The sequence below is a fragment of the Pelobates fuscus genome, chromosome 6 (genome assembly GCF_036172605.1).
Source record: "Pelobates fuscus isolate aPelFus1 chromosome 6, aPelFus1.pri, whole genome shotgun sequence".
NCBI classification, from domain to species: domain Eukaryota; kingdom Metazoa; phylum Chordata; class Amphibia; order Anura; family Pelobatidae; genus Pelobates; species Pelobates fuscus.
Genome location: NC_086322.1, coordinates 197,739,045 through 197,767,020, shown reverse-complemented (window position 1 = coordinate 197,767,020; position 27,976 = coordinate 197,739,045). Strand labels below are relative to the sequence as shown.

General features: G+C 39.6%; 1 protein-coding gene across 1 annotated transcript in view; it reads left to right on the top strand.

The window, feature by feature from the left end:
- Positions 1-27,976, top strand: part of CCSER1 (coiled-coil serine rich protein 1) — a 964,914-nt gene that overhangs the window by 791,023 nt on the left and 145,915 nt on the right. The window contains exon 8 of the mRNA XM_063458635.1: positions 15,051-15,134. Coding sequence (XP_063314705.1) covers positions 15,051-15,134 — 84 coding nt within the window. The remainder of the gene's footprint in view (positions 1-15,050; positions 15,135-27,976) is intronic.

Below are 27,976 nucleotides of genomic sequence, written 5' to 3'. Positions count from 1 at the left end.
ATTCTGCAGCTCTGTGTATATTTTGGAGGGTGCGTGTGGCATCCCTGGTGTCCAGTGGGGACCGGGCTAGCCACGTACAGGTCAGGGGCAGGAACAGGTTGCTCTACTCCAGTGCAGATTTTTTGTTCACAAGTACTGTGAGGAAGTGATCCTAAGTCACTTCTTCTAAGTGCTGCAAATATAGACTCAAGATTGTCGCTCTCCACCTGCAATTACCGCTTGGTTTGCATTAGCAGATATCTAAAGTCCCATTAGGACTCCTGATGATTCAGAGCCTGTTTGTCTGTTGCAGCCATGAGTGCCGAGCAAAACCTCGAGTGCCATGCACGGCACACGTGCTATAGGTTGCTGCCCCCTAATATAGTGAATAGACTTTTAAGTAATGTTGCCAAAATGTTGCATTTCATCCTTTGAATTCAAACGTCTATTTGCCATATGTTTGGTGAGGGCAAACAAGCTCTTCATAAAACCTGTGTACAGTGATTGTAGGATAGAAAATCACATGGGAATGAACTATTTTGCCTCCAGCATTGTTTTTTCTGTCATGTAAATAATCTGAACAATTCACATAGTTCCATGAGCAAACTAGGTATATACAACAACATATATTTGGCATACAACTGTAGAATTTGAACCAGGGTGCCATGTATCTTGTAGTGTACAGCTAATCTGGTGTCTAGTTTCAGTGTAGAATTGATGCAATGTTGTTTAAGAAAGTGAAGTATCTACCCGGGATTGATTGACAAGTTAAATTAATAAAGAAGCATTTGTAGACAAAGTATAGTTGTACATCACATGTACGAACATGAAAAAAAAAAGACAGCAGCGTATTATGATTTCCTCAGTAAAGTATTTGGGGATTTTATTCCATTTGTTTGTGAACTTATGCAAATGGATATTCCTTTTACCTCATGCTGTTTCCCATCACAGTTGCAGGTAGGGAATCCAAGTAAAATGAAATTGAATACATTAATTTGTCATGTTCGTCTTTCACAGCTCAGTGACAATTTAATCAGCATGATGGAGAAAGCCTTTGAGTTCCAGCACCCAAAACATATGTCTTTCACCTTCACTAATGCAGTAAAAGCCAAATAACCTGTAAGATCTGATTGACAAACAATTACTTATACTGAACCCATGACCTTGGATGACTAGCACTGGACTCAGCTTGGTAGGCTGTGCTACCACAAAAAATATCAAAAGAAAATGGTGGTACTTTTTTTTTTCCATTGCTGGCAGGATTGCTGTGTGGCTGGTGTCTACTTAGGGATGTCTTGTCGCTGCATAGCAGACAGAGAGGGAGCTGCTGAGATCTGTCTGTACTGATTGCCCAGCTCACATTGTACTGATGCTGGGAACCAGGATGTGATGTCACTCCAGCTCCTGAATTAGTACAGAGCTGCAGAGAGGTGGGCAATCCATATATATAGTGAGATCCCAACAGCAAACCACATGATGTCAGGGATGAGGTCATACTCCAGCACTTTTCAAAAGTAAGTAAAGGAGCGTTGGAAGAACAAATAGAATAAACATTAAGTGTGTATGCATCAGTATATGTGCATATGAATAGGTGACTGTATGAGTCTGCCCGATGAGCTGTATCTAGTGCTCAATGTGAGTGCTGCATAAAACCCATTAAACCCATTCATAGCACCATGGCTGGGCGATCACACTCATACACAGTGATTTTGGGCTGGCCGGTGCTCAAGGGAGACAACCAGGATCTGAACAAATCTCGATTGTGATTGGTGCTGGACTTTGCTAGCTGCCCACCACCAGCTGCCTGATTTTCAGCATTACATGGATATTTTTGCAATGCTGAGAATAGACGGTTTCTACTGTTTTTACTACAAAACCCATCTGCTGATATCAGCTGAGACTTTCCTTAGGTTTAATTGTTTAGGTTAGGGGTAAGGTTAGTGTTAGAGTTTGTGTAATCGTTATGGTAGGATTAGTGTTAGGGTAGGGATAGGGTTTATGTAGGGTTATTGTTAAGGTAAGGGTTAAGGATGGGTTATAGTTAATGCTGGTTTAAAGTTAGGAATAGTGTATTGTTAAGGTTAGAGCAGGTATATGGCTAGAGATAGTGTACAAATAGGGTTAGGGGAAGGGTTAGTATGGTATTAGGAAGGTTGGTATAGAGTTAGCATTAACTACCAAAACATTTTTTAGATGCTAGACATACGAGGCATTTAACAATCAGGAATGATACATGCATCTCTCTTGTTATTATGCATCTCTCTTGTTATTAGTTGCTCTGGTTATTTAAAAATAATTATAAGCAAAAATGTGAAAAGAAACATGTTTTTCCCCATTTTTTTATATCCTATAAACTTACAGTTTTTTTCACTAAAGTCCAAATGGCCTTGTAGGACAAAATCTTTCTGACTGAATATGGAGTCATATTGTTCATGCTATTCAACAATGTTTGAATTTTGCAATTCAGGCCCTAAATGGGCCTGAATTCGGTACAGAAACTGTAGGTACGGTTTTAATTACCACCCTCTGACCTATTTGTACAAAGAAGACTATAGGGTCTTTCTCTGTTTGCTTTGTATGGTCTTCATGTTAATTCATCCTGCTGCTGAAAGCCACACGAGGATGCCTAAACACGCGTAAGTTGGAAATTATACAACTGTATGCTGCATACATTGGAGCAGGTTTTAAGCTCCATTCCACATTGGCAATCACACATCTGTTTATTGTGTGTTTAATTTGTTAAGACATACTCCTTGTCTTCTGTTTACTTACATGTACCCATAGATCCAAACTACTACAAGAAACTCAGTCTCCTCTTCCTAAAGAGAAGAAAGATAAACATACCTGGGACTATCAGCTATTTATTTACTTTTAGTTCTTTTACTATTGCATTGATTTCTGGCGAAAATGGTTCCTTATTATTAAATCTGTTGTTTTGTTGTTTTGTTGTCTCACTATATTTGGTTTATGGCAGAGTATATTTTACTATTAGATGCAATTTTTAAGTTTTCCTGGGTTTGCAGCCATTGTTCCTTTGTTCAGTTATCCAGCTCTTATCCATCTCTTGTTTTACCTTGGGTCTTATGTTGTGTGCAGAGATTTAGCCCCGCACATACTAAAACATGAAGACATATCAATATGTCCTCTCGGTATTAAAGCCTGTTAGGACATAATGACACGGTCCTAAGTAATTAAAGGGTTTCTCCAAGCAGAATATATATATATATATATATATATATATATATATATATATATATAGAAGGCTTGGCCTGTAATTGTGGGAGGCACTTAAGTTCCCTATTTAAACCGAGTAAGCCCCTGCTTACCTGTCTTCGACGTTCTCGGAAGTGCCTCAGTGTACTTCCGGTTCACAGATCCGTGACGTCAGTTTCCCGCCCGCCGGCAGCCCGGTTCAAACGCTCTGCGGCTGTATTCGTGAGTATAACGGTTTTGCTTTACACGGACGGCATCAAAAACGTAAGTTTAGCCCTGTCTCTCGCGGGCTCGGGTTTTCTCTGCTCCTGCAAACTCTCGGTCAGTGTAACACGTTCTGTTACACTTTCACCTCGCAGTCTCGTTTCAGCCGGACCGGGTTGCCATACGTTTTCATTCAGATTGGTGCAGTACGTTCATTCTCTTACATTTTCGTGGATGATGATCACATTTTAGCAATAGATTAAGTAGTTACGTTTGTAAGTGTGGTTAAGGTGGTTTATCTGTTGTCTGGTCTAGTATTTCTGAAACTTCTGTCTTAAAGTGGTTTAAATGTCCCCCTTAAAGATAAAAAAAAAAAAAAAAAATATATATATATATATATATATATATATATATATATATAAATAAATAGGGGGAATATTCTTTACTTTGATTTAATGGCTGTTCATGTCCTATTTTCTGTTGTAGTCCTTACTAGTGCTGACACTTTTCGCAAGTGGCCCTTCGCGGGTATACGTGTTCGCAGCATTGTTAAAGAGGTAGGCCTCTATTTCACCCAGTTCATTTGTGTGTGTCTTAAAGTAAATAGTATGTTTCATAAATAGGTCACGTTTCTTTCCCTTTAGTTCCGTTGGTTCCCTTCAGGATAAGTAGTCCTATATTAGGTCAAGTAAAGTTTATTCCTTCCTCGGCAGGTATGTTAATTGTGTGTCCTGGGGGGGGTTTTAGGTCTAGTTGTAGTTCTCCCGCCAATTTAGGTATGTTCCCATAGGCCTCTTTGCCTATAAGTTTAGTGGTCCCGCAAGGCATAAAGTCAGCCCCTACGTTCGGAGGTTCAGGCCAATCGTCCCAACGCTTAGCTATAGCCTTGCTTCAATTTATAGGTAGGGCCTCACCCGTCACGGCCAAACGTTTTGTACTTTCTTTTACGTGTCACCGAGAGGCCAACTCCCCGCCACCCACCTCAGTGGCACCAAGGCCCCACGAGCCAAATCATAGGTAGTGCCTCTCATAGCCACTTGGCAAGTAGTTAGGGCCTCATCTGCCAACAACTTAAGCTAGTTAATACAATTTCGCCTATGGGCACTAATCTAGTAAGCGGGGTCCCTCCGGTTATTCACATTTCAGTACTAACTCATCCTCTCTGCCCCCCTTAGAATGTCCAACGCTTCTGTACTAGAAGACAATCTGTCGGTTACCAGCACCCCTCTCAGGTCAGGCACGCAGAGAAGGCAACCCATCCCTCCAAGTCCAGCTTCCAGCTACCGCTCCTGGACTATCCCTAAGATCACCGCAGAACTCAAAAAGAGGAATATCCCTTATCCGGCTTCAGCCAGGAAAAATGAACTTTTTCGTTTGTTGAACTCTACTGAGGATAACGAAAGGCCTGGCCCTAGTTCAGAGGTTAACGTACTTAATAGCCTGGCTGAATTACACGCCATGATGGCCTCCCTAGTGTCCTCAGTTGCCACTATTAATAATAGATTGGATAACCTGGAAGCTAATAATGTTCCTACAGTCCCCGAGGTTCCCGGGCCGGTTGCTCAGCCCGCGCCCGCCCCAAGAGGTAACGATAATCCTCTACCGGCTAAAAAAGTTACTAACGTTATCAATCCTATTCACTTCATACTGCAGACTCTGAGACGTGACATCATAGAAGGCAAGGACGTTAACTTGGCCTCACTACTGATAGCGGCTCAAGACGTGGTAGAGAACAGGGCGTACACGTTTGAGGATCTATCAGTAGTAATGAGGGCCAGAGATCCTAGGCTGAATAGGAAACTTAACATTCCCGAGTTTGTCTTGGCATTTGGTCTGTACAGAGACGTAATCTGTACAGCTTTTCCCCTCCGCAGAGAGGAGCTAGACTTATATCTACACAAAGTAATAGAGCTAGCTTATAAGTACGGGGCTTTGCCTTTTACGACTATCACAAGTCATTCTCCTCCAGGTCAGCCGCCTCACTGTCTCAGTATAATACGGTCACGGACTGGGGACAGCTAGACACTGAATTATTTCTCATGCATTTCTCAGGTCTCAAAACCCCTTCCTGTGCCATATGCTCGTCTGCAGCTCACTCGATTAATTTCTGTCCCGAAAATGTAGCTATCCCCTCTACCAGTAACGCCAACTCCGATTTTCAGTCCACCTCTAACCAGAAGGAAATAAGAGACAAATTAGGCAGGCCGATCGTGTTCTTGGGCAAAGCTCAGGTCTGCAATAATTTCAATGCTGGGGGTTGTAGTTATAGTGCTTGTAGGCTGCTACATGTGTGCTCGCTTTGTTTCAGGGCACATGCCAAAACGATGTGCCCTAACAGATTGTACCCTAAAAAGGCGTCCACTCCAATAAACGTTCCTAATTTGCAACGTTACCTGTCTAATCATCCTTCTTTACATCTGGTGGAATTTCTCACGTCAGGGTTCACTCACGGGTTTCACACAGGCTTTGTCTCTCTCCCCACAGGCATCTTGGAATGCCCCAACCTTCAGTCAGCTCTCACAGACCCCGACACCTTACAAGAACTCTTACAGAAAGAAGTCACTAACGGGTTCATGATAGGCCCTTTCACTACGCCACCTTTCTCCTCCTGGAGAACTAACCCTCTAGGTATCGCCACTGGGAAGTTTAACAATAAAAAGAGACTAATTATTGACTTTTCTGCACCACACTCCTCTCCCACACCTAGCCTGAATGCACTAATCCCATCAGAAGATTTTTCTCTTCAGTACGCCAGAATTGATGATGCCATTCAAGCTATCATTAGCTCCGGGAAGGCGGCCTGGTTAAGTAAATCAGATATTACTAACGCCTTCAAGTTACTTCCCATTCATCAATCACTCTGGCATCTGCATGGAGTTAAGTGGCAAGACAACTACTATTTCGCTACCAGGCTTACTTTCGGCTCCAAAAGTAGCCCCAAGTTATTTGACCTTTTTGCCGAAACGTTAACATGGCTTCTCCTGAACTTCTGCAGATGTCCAGTTGTCATTCATTATTTAGACGACTTCCTCACCATCGAACCACACCACTGCACTCCACACAGCCTTAATCACATGCTCACTCTCTTCAAAGATTTAGGTGTCCCCGTAGCCCAGGACAAAACTGAAGGTCCCAAAACCGAGATTACTTTTCTGGGGATTACACTCAATTCTGTCTCCATGCACGCCAGCCTGCCCCAGGAGAAAGTAGACCGAATTCTGTCTTACATTAACACCTGCATGTCACAAGGCACTTGCACCAGGAAACAGCTACAGTCACTTCTAGGTTCACTTAATTTCGCCATGAGAATAATTCCACAGGGCAGGTCTTTTATTTCCAGAATCCTTTCACTTTTGCACGGTCTCCCTGACGATGACTCCACTACACCCATAGACGAGTCAGCTACAGCTGATCTAAGAATGTGGCAGCTGTTCCTTTCCTCGTGGAATGGCAGGTCGCTGTTTGTTCCCCCCATTTCCGACAATTCCCCAGTACTCTGGACTGACGCTTCAGGTGCCATAGGTTATGCGGCCATATTTGGCGACGAATGGCTTTACGACTCTTGGCCGATCGAAACCACATCACTCGAGAGTTTCAGTACCACCTCCACACTTTTCGAGATTTACCCTATCGTAGCAGCAGCACACACGTGGGGGGTAGAGTGGAGGGGGCAGTCAGTCAGGTGTTTTTGTGATAACTTAGCTACCTGTAACATCATTAACAAGGGCCGCTCTCAGTCCCTCACGATCATGAACCTGGTCAGGAGACTCACTTGGCTAGCAGCTAATCTCCAGTTCTGCATATCCTGTGTTCACGTCCCAGGTATACAAAATACTGCCGCTGATGCTCTATCACGCTTCAATTTGCAGGAATTATTCAGACTGCATCCAACAGCTTCCCAGCAACCCAGGGTACCTCCAAAATTCGAAGACCTGGTAATGCGTTAAGCTCTCTCTTACAACTAAGCGGGACGCTTGCTCAGGCGGGTTTATCCCTTAACACAAGGAAAGCTTATTACAGAGCATATGAACTGTTTAAGTGTTTTGTTTGTGATTACTGTATAATAAATGTTTTTTCTGTTGAAACCATGGTTGCATTCACAACTTTTTGCCACTTTTCTCTTAATCTAGCTTACAACACAATCAAACTCTACTTAACGGGAGTCCAACACTACATGTTAACCTCCTTTCCCAACAAGTCTCCTTTCCTAGTTTCCTACCCTCTTAAAAGTGTCCTCAAAGGCATTCATAATTTGTCAGTACACATACCCACTAAACGCCTTCCCATAGATAGTAAGCTATTTAAGAATATCTCCAATGTACTCGACACGTCCCCTTTCGAACATATCACTAACCTCGTTATCAAATCCGCGGCTTATTTAGCCTTTTATGGTTTCTTGAGACCCAGAGAATTTACTGTAGAGAGAGCTTCCGACTTCAGCTCATGCCTCCAAAAGAAACACTTAGTTAAAAAACTAGACCACTACACATTGTCCGTTACTCATACTAAAACGAGCCAAACAGGCCCACCAGTGGAAATTAACTTTTATCCCACGTCGACCAAATGGTGTGCCGTCCGTGTATTGGATAAGCTAGTAGAATCCCAAGCTAATTCCGTTCCTAATTGCCCACTTCTAGCTATACTAGGGAAACCCCTAACCACTAAAATCTTCATGCTTTACATACGCACCCTATTACTCCGGTTGGGACAAAATCCACATTCATTTTCGGGCCATTCTTTTCGCATTGGAGCAGCCACAGCTGCCTCAGGTAATCATGTACCAACACACATAATTAAAAATATGGGGAGGTGGAAATCGTCTGCATACAACAGATACATCCCCAATCCAGAGAAAGAGATAAGGCTGGCTTTCTGTGATATGACTAAATGATGTATCGCTTAATAAACGCATTTTGACTTAATCGTTTCTTATTTTTGCCCTCTTTTACAGGCCTAACCTTACGTCAGTTTCGGCACACCTCAACTGACTTGCTATTAAGGAACTACTTATTTTAACCCTGTTTTCCTTACGTCCTCGGAATGTGCCGTACACAAATAGAAGGCTTGGCCTGTAATTGTGGGAGGCACTTAAGTTCCCTATTTAAACCGAGTAAGCCCCTGCTTACCTGTCTTCGACGTTCTCGGAAGTGCCCCTCCCACCGCACCCTCAATTTTATCATTTTACCTAGGTGGGCCCTCTTTTACAGGCCTAACCTTACGTCAGTTTCGGCACACCTCAACTGACTTGCTATTAAGGAACTACTTATTTTAACCCTGCTTTCCTTACGTCCTCGGAATGTGCCGTACACAAATATATATAAATATATATAATCAGAATATATAGATATAAATGCCTTTTCTGCATAGAAATGCCCCTTTGCTCTCTCTCCACCTTCTTTAAACTTAAATGAATATTGATTCTAATGGCTGTCAGTATTGCACATGTGAATGCACAAGTTCAACTCAGCATGCTTTTTTATGAAGAGATAATCATTTTTATATTTATTATTTATTGATCCGGCAGTTTCATCTAAATCTAAATATGCCTTTCTCATCTGAATAATGTTTTTCTCATACTAGCTAAATTAATTGAATGATTTATCATACCATATTTTTTAGAGATTAATAGCATGAGATCTCATACATAATACATTTAGAAACAATTTAAAAGTAAACGGGTTATTCATTAATATAATTACATTGCTTGTTAAGTGGTATTTACCAAGGATTTATTTTCATAGCTTTTTTTTTCCTGTAAAATCTTGCACCCAAATACTAGTGAGTGATTTAAAACAGTTTATACCTGTATTAAAGGAGCACACAAAACACCTGCAAACCTGCATCTTAATATGCATGCTGTAAATTGTCCCGGCTTTGCTGTGAACAGTACATGACTTGTTCTCTTTAACAGCTGGAAGAATTACAGATTAGTAAAATGTGTTCTAGATAACTAATTACTATTTTAGGGTGTAACTTTAAATTATAGAGTTAACAGGTGCTCCTCTAGCCATAGGCATATCTCTCAACTTCTGCAGGAGGTGATCTGGATTGATACACAGTTTTGTGACAGTAATATATATGTGCATATTACTATTTACAGAGCCTGATTACCGTAAGTTGACTAAGATGGCCATCTATGGTCCAGGCTCAGACAGCTCTGGCTCTGATCTGGCCCCACACATCAGCCAGCAGAGATCAAAAGATCTTTAAAAAAATTTCCCTGGTGCTCTGTGGTGCAGTCACAATCCCAACAGCGACCCCACTGGACCACCATGGGGTGTATTATTGCCCTCTTCCTGTACAGGTGGTAAGCAGGAGGGGGCAAATGTAATTTAAAAACACAGCTTCCCCACATACTTTCACTAACTCACACACTCAGCCCCATACACTGTCACTCAGCCCTCATCCAGTCACATTCACTATGCCTAATTCTGTCACTCTCACCCACTAACTTTATCACACTCACTCTCTCACTCTGCCACACCCACCCAGTAACCTTGTTACACTCACCTTCCTTATCCTACCACGCTCACTCCCCTAACCATGTCTACTCCAGATATCACTGTCCCCCTAAAGATAGTCATCATCATACACAGTCACCTCACACATATGAGGCACAGCCTACCATAAACACAATACTTAAAAACAAGCAGTCCCCATACCTTCAACACAATTTAAGCAACTACCCCATCCACATTTTCTCCTAGGCATAGGCATACACATTCAGACACAAATTATAGGCACATGCACAGGTACACAATGCTTAAGACACAGACATACACAGACATAAATGCACACACTCACACATACTCTCAGGCACAAGTTCAGAACGCTGGACATACTCAGCCCCTCTACCCCATACAACACTCAGCCTCCTACGCACACCACACTCAGCCACTACACCTCACTCACAGAAACATTGCCCAGGGCTCTAAGAGGAGGCCTAGTCTGGCACCCTGCTTAGGGCAACCTTAACTGGTTCTGACTTTCTGACTATATATAACCAAAAGTATGCAAAAGTTCACATATAAAAGCATTAAACTGAATATACATATACATATACGCCATACATATACATATAATAAATAATCCTAGACATATCTTGGTAGTGTGCATTAATTTGTTCCCTCATATGCCCCTTTAAGGTGCTGTGAAGATTGTATTATCTCAAACACAGTAGGATACTATACGTTGATGCTATAATTGCATTGATGCTGTTGACTGATAATTCCATGCTGTTTTTTTTATGTAAGCAATGCTGTCATATAAATACATATTATCAGACAAAGCATGAAGTATTAATTGCATGTTGTTCAAGTAAAGTTCAAGAAACAAAGCATAACTTTCAACGTCTGCTTGCTAATGCAAGACATTTGTGTAGGAAAATGTGTGAGATTGAGATATTGGCTTACAAGGAGCAGTATGACATAATTGGGAGGAGTGCAACTCGGCATGCTTTTTTATGAAGAGTTGAACTTAATGGGATGAAACACTTGATTAGGCTATTAATTTAAGTGGGTATACATTATTTAGAAAGGAGAGAAAAAATGAAAAAGTGGGCACCTGATATGAACCTAATTTGAAGCCAAGTGTTAAAGAAATTGTATGTGGTGATATAGGTAAGAAGGTGGAAGCCTTATGGGTAGAAATATGCATAGGACGAAACAGGGGATATCTATTAATAGTAGGAATATGTTACAAGCCCCCAAACATTAATTCAGATAGGAAAAAGCAACTGCTCTCACAACTGGGGAATATGTTAATCATGGGAAATTTTAATTATCTAGACACTGATTGGACAAGAGGGACTAGTAGTACAGTGAAGAGAAACAGGGTTTTGAATCTGATAAGCATACATTCATGTTTCAATTAGTAGACGCATCAACTAGAATATAATTCTGCGACTTTACAAGTGAATGGTAAGACCTTGAATATGCAGTGTTATTTTAGGGCAACAGTTTTAAAGAAAGTTATTGCAGAACCAGAAAAAGTGCAGAGTTGAGCTACAAAATTAGTAAGGAGGATGAAACATTAAATGGAAAGCTAGAAAAACTAGAATTGTTTTCTTTAGAAAAAAGGCATCTCAGAGGAGATATGATCACAGTATAAACTAAATACAGCGTCATTACACACCGCTATGTACTAACCTGTTCATTAGCAGGAATATACAACAGACAAGAGGAATTCCAATTGAAAGTGGAATAAATGTGAGTTTTACTTACAGCAGAGGAGATGGTTCTTTACAGTAAGAACAATAAAGATGTGGAATTGTCTACCTATAGAAGTTGTCTTATCATATTTTACAGATAATTGAATAATTCTTGGATGCTTCTGGGATTCAAAATATCAAGGAAGACATGGACTAAGCAAATGCATTTAATTGCAACTGGTCATGAAAAAAATATGCAGGCCTCCCAACAGTACCAGTTTCAGGGTCCTGTCCCACCATCCCAATTTACTTCGTTGGTGTCCTTGGATGTGAACAGTCGCCAGGAAGCAAAAGTTAGGGCCCTGCAGAGAGCTCTTTAACAGTGCTTTCCGCATGGTCCTGAATGCTTGTTGCAGGGTAGGCCCCTTCAGTCCTTAAATGGAAGGGCTTGCCCATTATTGGTGTCGCCAGTGGCGCAAGTTGCATCATTGGTGATGCCCTTTCTCAGGCCCGCAGCCCTCTCCCACTTTGCATATACCCACTATTGGGAGGTATGAAAAATTTAGTAATGAAATTTCATTTTTGAAATTTTCAATTTAAATGCAAAAAAATCTAACAGTGAATCAAATTGTGATAATATCAAATGTAGCAAATACACTTAGAAATATGAAATGCAAAAATCAGTGTGTTTAAACAACATATTGCTCTGTATGTTTAGTTTGAGATCAACCAACATTCTAAAACAGTTCTACTTTGTGCAAATTCTTGCTTGAATGTGCCAAATACCTGCCACTTTGTTAATACATTAATATTCGTGCTGAATGCAAAAGAATGTACAATGTCCCTTGGGAATCATTCGAGAATAGATTTCAAACTACATTTCAAAGATCTTGATGTTGCTATGGTGCAAATTAGTTGTTCTTTTTTGCAATATTTTATTTTCCATGTTATTGTGCAGAAGCCCATTTACCTCATTCTCTTAGGTAAAGCAATTGAAAAGTCCTTGCTAGATTAGTATCTGACATGAGGGATATACAGGATTAGTCACTAAAGTGAAAATTCAAACTGAATTTAGAGTGAATTTCAAATGTAAGACCAAAGTAGTCAAACTTAAAGCATAGTTAAGCATGTTTCCAGTTAAGTTATTTACCTTAAATTTTAAATCCACTTTGAATTAATTTTGAATGGGTTCTTGACCTTGGGTATATCTCTCAACCCTGGCAAAGTCTTAGATTCACCACAGCTTAGCTTTAAATTTGTCACTATGTAAAATATATACTGACAAGTGCAGGACCTGATACTCAAAATGACCGGACATTCTAGTTATTCTGGCTCTCTACACACTAAATAGTGGCTAAATCACTTCTGAGCGACGCAGAAACCATCTTGCTACAGTAGAAAACTGAAAGTATACCTACCTGTACATATGCAGGATTTGTCTTGGTCAGATAGACCATTATCTTGATACATATCTGCGAATCAGTGTGCAACAACCCCCCATGGACCGGTGTGGTATATCCTGGTCCCCGCTGGCATGCTTACTTGCTTGTAACCACATGTCAAAACAGCGCCCAAAACTCTTACACCTTACTGTGTGCACTCCAAGATGGTCACATCTACAACAACCACAAGCAACAGTGGTCTTATATGAGGAATGTACGAACTATAGGAATATAGGAATTATACAAACATCCTGTAACAGCTGAGGCCCAGACTGGTCCTTCGAGAGGCCTTAATGTCATGGAGGCGACACTGCAGAAGTAGAGAAAGTGCTAAGTTGAGCATATGCTCGCCGAGATCCTGGTCATAGAAAGGCGCACCACTCTCCAAGACCAAGATCCTTGAGGGTGCATCCCACAGATGCTGCTCACCTGCTCAGATTTCCGACTTTCATCGCGAAAGAAAGCTTTGTGAAATAATATTTTGAGCTACAGTCCTGATTGCAGCTACAGTTGGGACCCATGAGTCTCCTGTGCTGGACTGTGCAAGAGTCAGGTGCTGGTAGGGAACCGTTCAGTGTGACTTAACATTTAGTGCTGTCGCGAACATAACATTTTCCGTTCGCGAACGGCGAAAGCGAACTTCCGCAAATGTTCGCGAACGGGCGAACCACCATAGACTTCAATAGGCAGGCGTATTTTAAAGCCCACAGGGACTCTTTCTGGCCACAATAGTGACGGAAAAGTTGTTTCAAGGGGACTAACACCTGGACTGTGGCATGCCGGAGGGGGATCCATGGCAAAATTCCCATGGGAAATTACATAGTTGATGCAGAGTTTGGTTTTAATCCATAAAGGGCATAAATCACCTAACATTCCTAAATTGTTTGGAATAACGTGCTTTAAAACATCAGGTATGATGTTGTATCGATCAGGTAGTGTAAGGGTTACGCCCGCTTCACAGTGACAGACCAAACTCCCCGTTTAACGCACCGCAAACAGCCGCAAACAGTCCATTTGCACAACCGCAAACTCCCCATTTGCACAAGGTTGGATACCAAGCTAGCCATGTCCCGTTCCTTGTCCTCACTGATGTCATTGAAGGTCTCTCTTCCTCCACCCAGCCAGATACAACACCAAGGGTCCCCGAAAGGTGACAACAAGCCCCCTGTATTTTTTTTTTAAATGTACACTACTGTTACACCAGATATGAGTTGCACTGGTGTGACACTGTGTCCTGGCAGGCCCTGAAACGCACACGTGTGAAGGAAACTGACTGCTATTATATTACAGTCAAAAAAGTTTTTTTTTTTTTTAAATGCAAGCTATTGTGACACCAGATTTCAAAATCATTTGAAATTAAAAAAAAATATTGTCAAAACTGTATCAATATGTAAAATACGCAATGACAATAAATCATTCAGTATGCAGAGATTAAAAAATAAATATAAAAATCTATTTATCTAAGCACAATTCATGCCTTTAAACTAAACCATATTAAACCATTTGGTAAAATTGTCAAAAATATATCAATATGTAAAATATATAATGACAATAAATCATTTAGTAGGCAGAAATAGATAAATAGATTTTTTCTTATTTTTTTTTTTTTAAATACAGTCATGCTTTTAAATGAACCAATTTGAAATATTGTTAAAATGTATCAATATGTAAAATATACAATGACAATAAATCATTCAGTATGTGTTGGACAGACATACAGATTATTATTATTTTTTTTCAAACACAGATTGTGCCTTTAAGTTACATAGCCATCTGTTCTGAAAATAAAATACAGCAGGAGATCCTGTCACAAAGCTTAGAGGAATCAAACACTGAGAAAACCATCTTGTGAACTGAGAGCCGTTTATATTTTTCATCAGGCACATTAACTTGTTTATATTGCATTTCAGAAGATGTTATAAAAAATATTACACATGACAGAAGAAAATTGAGCTTTATTACTTGGATGCAATTATATCCTACTGTGTTGAACAGCTTTTGCTTGTTAAGAACAAAGAGAAAATGCTAGGCCTATTATAACATCTGATTTCATGTTGTCATAGGATATAATGAAAGATGAATGCTCCATGCTGAAGCTGCAACTTAAAGAACGAGATGAACTTATTCTTCAACTGCAAGAGGAACTGGTAAGTTATACAAGATCGTTCTATAAAAGTTTTTTTAGAATAGGTGAACATTGGTATTACATGTCATGGCATTCAATATACAGGCACATTTTTATAATATTAATATGATCTCTAGTACAGTAGTTTAGGTTCACCTTTGGTTTTGAATATGTTAGCATAATGTACATGTCATGGAGAAATAGGTAGAGGAGAGACATAGGAGGAGAGCATGGCTTGTGCAGAGAACGTACATATAAGATTATTGTGATATGCTCCTGCTAGGCTGATTGACGTGGTGGTGTTACATCTCGCTTGTCTACTTATGTGGTAGCACATTTCTATGATTGTATAGGCTTAATCAGTGTAGACTGTGGTTGCTAAATAGGGGTCAGTTGGCAAATTAATATCATAGAGGCATCTAAAACACCTTACGTGGGCAACAGGCCTAAAACAAACATAAAAACATTAGGTATGTCCTGGAGACCTGTAAGGTATCAGAGGAAAACATGCTTATAGTGTGCGGACACCCCGCAATCCCAGCATCAGGCAGCTGAGTACTAATGTGTATTGTAGGTATATAGGGCATTTTCACCCTCAGTGAGGGCAAGGATGTGCTTAAGTCATTCCCATTCAGAGTCCGCAGTATGGAGGAGGAAATCTGGGAAGTCCCCTTATGGCAAAAAGTTTGCCTCAGCCCATACCCTCCAGCCATTTGGTGTCATCCTGTTGCGGTCCGGCTGGCAAATGTCGCAGTGCCGCCTTGGAGATGTGGAGTGGTGTTGCGCACTTTGCTTCTGCCGTCCGGCATGCCCCAGGGATTGACTGCTGGGTCTGATTAGTTGCTTCTGTGTTGGCTTGCAGCTTCTCCCACCTCTTTGCCGAGTGTGCTCCCAGGGACCACGGTAACCTTTGTCAGGTTGATGTTGATATTGCATGTTGCTGTGTTCCCAGCATTTAGGCTGCCACTTCCAGGTATGTAGGGCCTGCCTCGGATTTGCAGGGATTGTATCCCTCCAGGGGCTGAAGGTGCTAGGCGAGTGGGCAGTTCCATGGCTGCCGCCATTTTATTTTCGCTTGTGTCTTGAGCTGCATTTTGGCGGTACATTGGGGCTTGAAGATCTCTGTTGCGATGGGGGACGCAGGGTGTAGGCCGGGATCACCCCCGCCGGCAAGGGGGGGGGGGGACAGGGCCCGGTGTTCTCAACTGAGGGATTCTGGCTGGATGCCATCAGGCAGGATATAATAGGATATAATGAAAGATGAATGCTCCATGCTGAAGCTGCAACTTAAAGAACGAGATGAACTTATTCTTCAACTGCAAGAGGAACTGGTAAGTTATACAAGATCGTTCTATAAAAGTTTTTTTAGAATAGGTGAACATTGGTATTACATGTCATGGCATTCAATATACAGGCACATTTTTATAATATTAATATGATCTCTAGTACAGTAGTTTAGGTTCACCTTTGGTTTTGAATATGTTAGCATAATGTACATGTCATGGAGAAATAGGTAGAGGAGAGACATAGGAGGAGAGCATGGCTTGTGCAGAGAACGTACATATAAGATTATTGTGATATGCTCCTGCTAGGCTGATTGACGTGGTGGTGTTACATCTCGCTTGTCTACTTATGCGGTAGCACATTTCTATGATTGTATAGGCTTAATCAGTGTAGACTGTGGTTGCTAAATAGGGGTCAGTTGGCAAATTAATATCATAGAGGCATCTAAAACACCTTACGTGGGCAACAGGCCTAAAACAAACATAAAAACATTAGGTATGTCCTGGAGACCTGTAAGGTATCAGAGGAAAACATGCTTATAGTGTGCGGACACCCCGCAATCCCAGCATCAGGCAGCTGAGTACTAATGTGTATTGTAGGTATATAGGGCATTTTCACCCTCAGTGAGGGCAAGGATGTGCTTAAGTCATTCCCATTCAGAGTCCGCAGTATGGAGGAGGAAATCTGGGAAGTCCCCTTATGGCAAAAAGTTTGCCTCAGCCCATACCCTCCAGCCATTTGGTGTCATCCTGTTGCGGTCCGGCTGGCAAATGTCGCAGTGCCGCCTTGGAGATGTGGAGTGGTGTTGCGCACTTTGCTTCTGCCGTCCGGCATGCCCCAGGGATTGACTGCTGGGTCTGATTAGTTGCTTCTGTGTTGGCTTGCAGCTTCTCCCACCTCTTTGCCGAGTGTGCTCCCAGGGACCACGGTAACCTTTGTCAGGTTGATGTTGATATTGCATGTTGCTGTGTTCCCAGCATTTAGGCTGCCACTAGCAGGTATGTAGGGCCTGCCTCGGATTTGCAGGGATTGTATCCCTCCAGGGGCTGAAGGTGCTAGGCGAGTGGGCAGTTCCATGGCTGCCGCCATTTTATTTTCGCTTGTGTCTTGAGCTGCATTTTGGCGGTACATTGGGGCTTGAAGATCTCTGTTGCGATGGGGGACGCAGGGTGTAGGCCGGGATCACCCCCGCCGGCAAGGGGGGGGGGGGACAGGGCCCGGTGTTCTCAAATGAGGGATTCTGGCTGGATGCCAACAGGCAGGATAGCGGGGCAGCGGCCGTCCGCCCCGCTCACCGCCTGAGTAGGCCTCATCCAGAGAGGATGATGTAAATCTCTCCGAGGGACTAAAACTTTTATAGCAAGCCTCTCCCCGGGTCCAGTGCTTCCTCATGTGTCGGCTCGCCGCTTTAGGTTGTCTAGCGGGTTCAGATGTTTCTTTTTCTAAGCTTAAAAGTCGGATAGTTGTAGGAGCTGTTTTTCCCTGCGGCCAGCCAGCATGGTGGTCAGGCCCCGCCCCCCTATAAAAGTTGTTTTATGAGCATAAATTGGTTTTGCACTGTGAGCAGTCCTCTTCTCTAAATGTTTGGTTCCCAGACTTACTTTTTCAGTTTGTCCCACAGTACATTTGTCATCTGTTCATGAACTAAAAAGGTGAAGGTAAGCTGTATGAATGTCAATTTGAAAAACATGAAATAGTCATTTATTTTATTTATGGCAATTTGAAAGAATTATTCACAGAGCTAGAATTCACTCCTTGGATCTTGAGAAAACATGAGGATTTTGAATCTCACAACTGTGGATATTCTTCCAGCATTCTTCCCTCTTGTCTGAAATGTGCATGACACGTATGCATGAGCAGGGACATGTTCACATTCACAAATACTTTTATAGCTCTCTCCATATGTGGAGAGCTGGCTGGAGGACTTTCAACTTAAGTGTCAGTCTCAGCACAATTCTGTTAAATGCCTCTCTCTATATATACACACTTTTGTGAATGGGAAGGTACTGTCAGTTCTCAGCGGTGCACAGTTCGAGGCTTCCTTATTGTATCAAAAACAAGGAGTCAAAATCAAATATATATATATGTATATATATATATATGTATATATATATATATATATATATATATATATATATATATATATATATATATATATATATATATATATATATATATATATGTGTCAAATAAAGGAAGGGGTGCACTCCAAGGTCTTCAAATCAAGGTTTGTGTTTTATTTGGTTCTAAATCAAGTCAAAAACAAAATCTTGATCAAGACCCTAATGGATCAAAATGTAGATTTTTGTTACACAGATGTTTTTTTACTTGATTTAAAACCAAATTAAATTAGGTTGATTTGAAGACTTTTGGATGCACCCCTTTCTTTATATGTTATATTTTCAACGCAGGTTTTGCACCCAGGCAATGTATTTATATATATATATATATATATATATATATATATATATATATATATATATATATATATATATATATATATATATATATATATATATAAATAAATAAAGTAATGATAGCACTCCAAGGACTTCGAAAATATTGTGAAAAAAATTAGCTTTTTATTCAGGCATCTGCCACAGAAGATCAACGTTTTTAGTTCTCTAAGGAACTTTCATCATCCTTTCTTGTACAGTCCTGTCCCGCCCATGCCTAGTTCTGGTTTTCCCTCATGTCTTGTGTACATGTTCTAGTCTTGCCTTGTTTCTAGTACTGGATACATATCTGCTACAGAGCCTCCCTATCCAGATCCTGGGAGGTCTGCATATTTTCTCCTAGCTCCTGGTATCCGCAGAAGTTGCATCAGGGCCTTGGTATGTGGCCGCAAAAAAACCCTGGTGCTCAACACCAGGGGGCGTGTGGTTACCCTGCACCAGGCTATGATTGTTAATTTCCACGAGGTTGACTCCTATCATCATCAGGCACACTGGGGTCCAGGTCTCCGTACCGTCACCCCGACAGTCTAATTAAGTCATCAAGTACACTGTGTGGTTTTTTTATAGGGTGAAAGAAATCATTAATGTAGGGTGGCTTAGATGACCTATGTAATCAGTTCAATTGTGCTACATTGTAGCATGAGTAAGTGTTTATGTGGGATAAAGAAATATAATTATGACATAAGTCCCATGAACCATCGAATAACAGGTTAAGTCTCTATCAGTGGGATGGAAATCTCTGGTGTTTCTGCAAAAGAGTGACAAATCTGATGATTCCCAGTATGCTTGGGCAATGACTATCAAGAATCCTACGCGGGGTAAAGTGGCGCATAAAGGTCTCTATCAAAATCAGTATGCCCTCTGCCAAGGCTGTTAAAAAAATTAAGTCATCTGCATGTGCACTGCAATTGTTTGTATTAAATATGTTTGCAAAGGTGTACTGCTGAGTCCCAATGGTCCCCTTAAGAAATAAATATCTGCAGTACATCAGTCTGCTCTGTAAAGTATGTATGTCTCGAGAGCAAAGGGCTGCCCACTTACATATTGCAGATAGCTATAAAAGGCCTGTGAAAAGTGGTGGCTACATAGGGCTGGAAATAAGTCTCTTGAACAAAGACCATTGAGGCATTTTGCGCCTTGAGGTCCTGCAAGAGGAGGATGTCTTCTAAGGTGCATTCAAGCATTTGGCATTGATGGTGTAAAGAACTAAGACTCTAGAAGCAAATGGTTTCTAGCCCACCATCACCACTCTAAGAGGAGGTGAGAAAGTGGAAGTATGTAGGGAAGAAGAAAAAAGAGTGATAAGGGAGAGGCAAATGAGAAGAAAGGAAGGGAACAAAAAAGTACTATAGAAAGAAGAGGTGGAATAAGAACATTAAATAGAAAAAAAATACAAAGAAGATAGAGAAAAAGAAAGGGAGAGGAGAGTGAAACAAAATGGACTGACCTGGTAGAACTAACCAACAACAAAGAAACACAGATAAACACACCTGGTACCACATTGCCTGGATCTGTCCAGAGTCCTTAGTAGAGATAAAAGCTACCAAGGGATCCTATGACCAGGGAAACAAACAGATTGTTTGCTAATGAGGGGAGATGACAGGAGAGCAAAAATTGATCCCTCTCCATTATTTGTTTTATAGAAATAGAAATCCAAAGAAAAATGAATATTAACTAAATTAACACAGTATTACTCAAATCACAGTAATAAAAATGACCTGGATCAATTCAGGAAAATGTTGAGCTTTGTCCTGAACCCAGCAATACAAACATGAACATTTATCACACAATACCAATGAGAATTTGTCATGAGAACCTGAATCACTCCATCAAACTCAGTTCCCATCCACCTCTCACTATGCCCTCCTTGCTGGACTACTAAATCTACTATCCATGTCTGAAGGTGAAGAAAGGACCATCTACCCTAAAAGGCACATCACCTGTATAAAACATTCAACATAGTATGTTGGAGACTAGTTACTGCATTCTGAGGAATACCTGCAGAGTTTATGTAGTGCCATAGAGAATGGCTGAACAAACTTAAAGAGCTGGCAAAGCACCATGCGAAGCCCCAATAACTAAGTCACTCTGCCTAAAAACCTATCTAGGAGTGGATGGACAGGGCTTATATTCAGGTAATTGAGACATAACCCCATACCAGTGGGCTGCAATTCCAACTGTTCACCCGACCTAAGTCTATTAACTAGCCTTATATTTTTAATGTCATTTAGGAAAGAGCAGAAAAGGCACTGTACCAGAAAATTAACCACAGAAAAATTCCCCAACAGCCTGATGCAGCCCAAGATAACAATCATAACCCCATCAACAATTACCCCATAAATAATAGTTCCACACTAAGTCATAATGGTTTCTTATGTATGATAAAAGTTCAATAAACAAAGTGGGAAATGAGAACTTCTAAAGTAAACACACTCTGCGGTACAAATTAAAACCTTTTTTCATGGAGTCTGTGGGATTCACTGCCAGGGGAGGTGTGACTAAGACTGTATAACAAAGTGATTTAACTCATAAAAGACAGATAATTGAGCAGTGAGACTCCTGTACACCAAAGCTGCTTCATTAAGCTAAAGTTGTTTTGGTACATAGCGTATCCCTTTAAAAATGTTATTGCGCCTCAGAAATTATTGCTTACATTTATATAACGTAACTTGAAATCTGAACACATTTAAATAACAAATGTACAAAATGATCTGTGTTAACAGGCGCTTAAAACAAATTCCAAAAAAGTGCTCTTAGTGCAGCAGCTCTCACACAAAAATAGGAACTCTCCAATCCTATTGTAATACAGTCCAATAAATACACTATACACACAAACAATATGTGATAGTGAAAGTGTGTAGCGCTTAGTAGTAGTCACTTACTCCCCAGCAATTTCTTAAGGGTGTGTAAGATGTTTGGGTAGTATTAGATCCGTTTGCAGTATGTTCCTCAAAAAGAACAGAAGAAAAACAGGGGAAATTCGCCCTGGTGTTGAAATTCTTATGACTTTATATAGTGTTTAAATAAAGGTGAAGGTTTTCTTCTCACCTGAATAAGAGCCTATAACCTGTCTCTAAGTGTATTAGCCCGTGAGTCCTTTTTTAGGGGATGACTCCTTCCCTCTTTCAGCAGGATAGAAGATGTACCAGATGTATGTAATCCAATAAAGATTTATTTACATAAACATTTAAAATCATTAAAATACATACAATATCCTGGTAGCTGTCCAAAAGGCGTTTCAACGATTTCTCTCGGCTTTCTCAATTGATGACTTCCATCCTGATTTGTTCCGATTAAATTTCCCACCTTCCATCCGGATTGGAGGAAACGAGCCACATTCCAACCAATCACGGACGTTTCCGTGGGGGAGTGTGAAGAAATACAGCTGAGAGTATTTTATCCCTTATTAGTGACGTCATCGTGCACGTGCGTGCATTCGTGCGCGTGATGTCACTTCCGGGAATCTAAAAGGTCTATATTCATCCCACTATTAGGTGATATTTCCTTCCCGGCCACATGGAGTTCGGCATCATTTCCTGTGATGTAAATTCACTGTCAGGTTTCCACATATATAGAGGGTAATTCGCCATTTTGTTGGAGGGCATAAGGCTGGCAGTAGCATGTCCACAGTAATGTCCACATTCTTCCTCTATTATTGGGGCAATATGTTCATATTAGAGCATTATAGAGACATAGGTAAAGAGATACAAACTATTAGTATATACCAAATACATTAAAAATCACTTGTAGCATCCCCACCAAAAGTAAACCAAAATCTGTGCAAAAAAGGGTTCTTTGTATGATGATTTATCAACCACAAATTATAAGAATAAAAATCTTTTAAAAGTAAAACTCTATATAAATCAATAAAATAATCTTAATATAGAAATATGTACAATTGTTATGTAAAAACTATATACAATTGTCATGTAGAAGATATTACTTTTAAAAAATATTAAAAATTCCCATCAAATAATAAATAAAAAAAATTAAAAACATTCTTTAAAAAATTATAAAAAGAAATTATAAAAAGTGGCATATTTCAAAATCATCATTAAGACCATAGGGTTGCATGGTGTTTAAATTAAAAATCCATTTAATCTCTGCTTGTCCAATTGATTTCATGGGATCCCCACCTCTCCAATTTCCAATTACTTTTTGGATTCCCATAAATCCCATTAGATATGGATTACTATTATGATATTTTTTTAAATGTAAAGATACAGTATGTTTTAAAAACCCATTTTTGATATTCCTAGCATGTTCCTGAATCCTAGTGTTAAGAGTTCTGGTAGTCCTCCCTATATAGGCTAACCCACAAGGGCATGTGATCATATAAATTATCTTTGTAGAGTGACAAGTGATAACTTGCTTAATTTTAAATTTTGTATTTTTATCCTGTGGATGGCAGAACTCTCTCACTACTCTTTTACCATTTCTAGAACTTTTACAAGCTCCACACATACCACATCCATAAAAACCAAACTTCTCTTTAAAAAAATTGATTTGTCAATTTTCTTGATGGTATATGGTTCTTAACTAAAGTGCTTTTAAGATTTGGTACACCTCTATATACCATGTCAGGTATATTTGGGAGTATTGAGTTTAAAACTGAATCTTTTTTTTAGTATTGGCCAATATTTTCGAATAATCTTCTTAAGACGTCCACCACTATGGTTAAAATCACAAATAAATTTGAAATTTTGTGGTTTTGTGTTATCCTTAGTACCCTTATATTCCATTAATTTCATCCTGTCCTCATTTTCTACTTCGGAAAGGGCTTTCTCTAGAATACCATCCTTATACCCTTTTTCTTTAAAATAATTATTTTTTCCGACATTTAAATAACACAATAGTGAATTCAGCTGTGGACTCTACACCCCCGAAAATCGATATGGCGATTGGAGATTGAGGAGCAACACCAACCAATCAGAAGAGGACCTCTACATTTAAATTTGGAACTGTACAGGAAACGAGCATCCCGATTGCGTTTCGGAGAAGGACTACCCACATTAGTGGATTGGAACTATTTAGCACTTTTTAATCATTATTTTTATTGTTATATGTTTTAATAAAGTGTTATTTAGTATCCAGAAGTCTACTGCTGTTTCCAGTGGCAATTTCCATAAATCTGCACAAAGAGTTTTTGTTTCTCTTTACCTAATACACCTATGCCAGAGTGACCTGAGCCTATCCATATGTGGCTCTAGACCATGTGAGTGTGGTCCTTATTACCGTTTCCTTCACGTTGCTGGACTGTGACGTACTTCACTATTTGTACAATTTGTACTATTTGTACAATTTTTCTTTTGCCCCTGTAGGGAACTGTACATGTATACATTTTCCCCAATATAGGGGTACGTCTACCACTGTGTTTTACAGCGCTCCACTTAGTGATTCCTAAAGTGGTCTGTTCCACCTAGGTTATATTTGTGTGTAAATTTTGGGGGGTATTTACACGTGTGTTGAAGCTGCTGTTCCTTTACCTGCATCTAGCTTGGTTGATTTATTAAGCGTCTTTTATACACAGAGCACTTTCTTTGTAACATTCAAATAACAGCCCACACAACACACAGGCTGAATTAGGAGAATTATATTACGGGAAAACAAACATGACAGATCTGTTTTATATAAGATTGTGGATCTTATTTCCAAAGGTCTTTTATGTTATCCGAATGTTGTTCTTGTGATGCGTGCATGTGCACATTTCTATGTAAATCAATTTCTATTAAGGTTTTCATGTTCCAGAACATTTGTATGTGATTTATTGTGGTGTCAGTTTGCCACATTTAAAGACAGTTTAACAGATGATAAATTACATTTTTGTGTAGTGACATATGCTTTTTGCATGGTGAAGAAACTGTATTCTGAATAAATAAAACAAACAGAGCATTTCCCAAGCCTCTTCCTGACTACATTCCCACCGCAATTAACTATTTGAGTGCCAGATAACTATTTTGTTGTGAACATTGCAAACCTCATTGGCAATGTGACACTCACAAAACACCTGTAATACCTTTGACACTGCTCTAGGTATACATAATTCTATATATAAAAAAAAAAAAAGCTAACACTTAATGCTTCACATCTATTAAAGTAATATATGCAGGAACTGTACCAGATGTACCCCAATAGTTTGTGACTTCTAGTACCACCACGGCTTATATTTTTGTGGAAAACCATCAGCAGCATTGCTCATTTTAATATGAATGATTGTGACTTAGAGCTATAATATTTATCTTTTTTGTGCCTTTTACAGTATTGACAACAATAGCGGTGGATTCAAGTTACATTCAAACATGAATGTCAAAGTCTCACAAATTCCTTCTCTAAAATCTATCTAGATACCCATACTGTATTTCCTTTCACCTACATCTATTTACATGTAAATAAAGTATATTTCAATGAATTTTAAAAGTTAAATGGTCACTCTAAGCATCATAAATACTACATTTTATCGTAGTGGTTTTGGAACAAGGTGACCATTAGTGCTGTCCCTTCTTTTTTGTTTAACCATATTCAAGCAGTCTGGCAAAAATAGGGAAATCGATATGCCCATTTTCACTATCTTTAAAGGGCACTATAGGCTCCCAGAGCACTTCATATCACTAAGGCGGTCTGGTTTTAGTGCCCCTGTCTGTTTATCCCTGCAATAAAAAAAATGCAATTTCTATGCAATAATTACATTAGAGAGTTTACTCCACCTCTTGTGCCTGTTTTCCAGTCATTATTTTTATTTAGAACAAGTAACTCTGTACCAGGGATGCCCAAAAGGTAGAGCAGCAGATATTTTAAAACTACAGCTTCCATGATGCTTTGTCATCCTAAAGGCAGTTTAAAGGTATGGGAGTTGTAGTTCTACAACATCTGTGGACATACCTTTTGGGCTTCCCTGCTCTATACAGTTTAGCTGGAATTAACTGAATGGTTCATTCCATTTTGGAATAGAATCTTTAAGAACAGATTGTTGTGATAATATTGGCTGTCATCATGGTCTGTATGGGGTTTTAAATTAAACCATTCCATTATGACTGAATTGTAAAAAAAAAGAAAAAAGATCCCAATGTGTTCAATGACAAACCAGGCCTGGGCATGTCTAGTGAAAATTAAAACCAGTATGCAACCTGAACCAGTGATATCTAATAAATATACAATATTCTTTCAATGTATCAAAATGACAGACACTGTAGTCGCCTTGAAATACAAAGCAATATAATTAATTCTATTCAATAAATTCTAAATGGCAGCAGAACAAAAACCCACACTGCTATCCTTAAATACAAAATAAAATAAAAAAAAATTGCCAGTACTATTTAACTGTTTTGTTAACTGAGAAAATCAACTTTGCTAATTCAGCTATTCACTAATACCTGAATTTCAGTCAGGGGTAAGCCAATGGGTAATGACACCTAGGTGCAGATTTTTTTGCTTCCATAGCTTGTGAAGGTCTAAAAATAATATCAGGAAGTATTACTTTACTGAGAGGGTAGTGGATGCATGGAATAGCCTTTCAGCTGAAGTGGTAGAGGTTAACACAGTAAAGGAGTTTAAGCATGCGTGGGATAGGCATAAGGCTATCCTAGCTATACGATAAGGCCAGGGACTAATGAAAGTATTTAGAAAACTGGGCAGACTAGATGGACCGAATGGTTCTTATCTGCCGTCACATTCTATGTTTCTATGTGAATGTGGGTAAATGAATCAAGCTCTTGTAATTGGCTTTTTTACTTCAGCAACCTTACCAGGGTTAGCTACTAAAGTGGGAATTCAAAGGGAATTTCAACATTTAAGTCCAGAGTAGTCAACCTGAGAGCACAGCTGACTTAGAGGATTTTTCTAGTTTGGCTATTTTACCTTAAATTTTAAATTCACTGTATCTTCACTTCAAATTTTCACTTTAGCGAATAACTCCATAAAGGCGAGTATCCTTATTTATTCATTTATTGCACATATTTTTAGTGCACAATCTATACATGGGGGTCACTCCAAATTCAAGTGTTGTTTTCATTTCTTTCACATCTATTTAGCAGTTGTTTTTATCTCTTATTGAAGAGGCACTCAGATAAATACAGGGGATATTTTATTTTGTTTTCTCTGGTCCCTCCTCTTACATCTTTGTTCTGTTGAAAAAATAAAATCATACTCTACGGTAGGAAAACAGATGAGCTTCAGGTTAAATAGGATCATTTAGGCTAAGACAGATGAGGAAGAGATCGTGAGGTCAGAACACACAAATTTATCAAGATGGGATAATGTCTGACAGGTGGCTTAAGATGAAACGGATGATTTGTAATAGATTGGTAAGTACAAATGTTTGGTTATCTCTCCGGAACAAATACACATATTTTATTGTTTGCATGTCTCTGGTGTCCAGAATCCTATACGTTTTCATTAAGTAGATGCCAACAGCAAGACTAGAAAAAGAATAATCGTGAAAACGCTGTAATAGTTGGGTCGTGGTAAGCATTGCAGAGTGTCACATTTGTAATGAGGTCAGACTTTGGGAAAGCTGACTGTGAGAAATGTAAACCAGTGATAAAAAGCAGGGATAATATGAAATAAATCATGCGTGCATGTTTTATTCAGATACTTCAAATGAAATAAAAGGAGACAAGACAAGTCAAGAACTTGCTGCATATATCGCAAGAAATTGCTGATCCAGACAAACAATGAGCACCTTTAGAAGGGGATCGTGAAACACTAATGAACAAATGACCCTTAAAGCGAAATGTTATCTTATTTATTTATTTAATGATTCTGACGTGATGTCTTTTAAAGCTGTAGGCGAATAATACAGACTATAATTTATTCACAAGAATGTTATCTACAATAATTAAAGTTATAGTTCTTTAAGCAAAGAAAGATTCGGAGTGGAATGTGTTCACTAACCTGGTAATTGTGGAGAATTGATTAGGTAATTGCAATGTTTAGACTGAAATAGGTGAATTAAAAAAAACAATCCACAAATTAACATTTTTTATATCTTGGGGGCCTAAAATGTATATATTCCTGTTCCCTGTCAATTCCATAGAGTTCTCTGTTTAGTGAATAAGTCACAGTGAACTGAAATCAGATTTGCAGGATAAAGGAAAACATAAATAAAAAATGGCACCAAAAATGTATT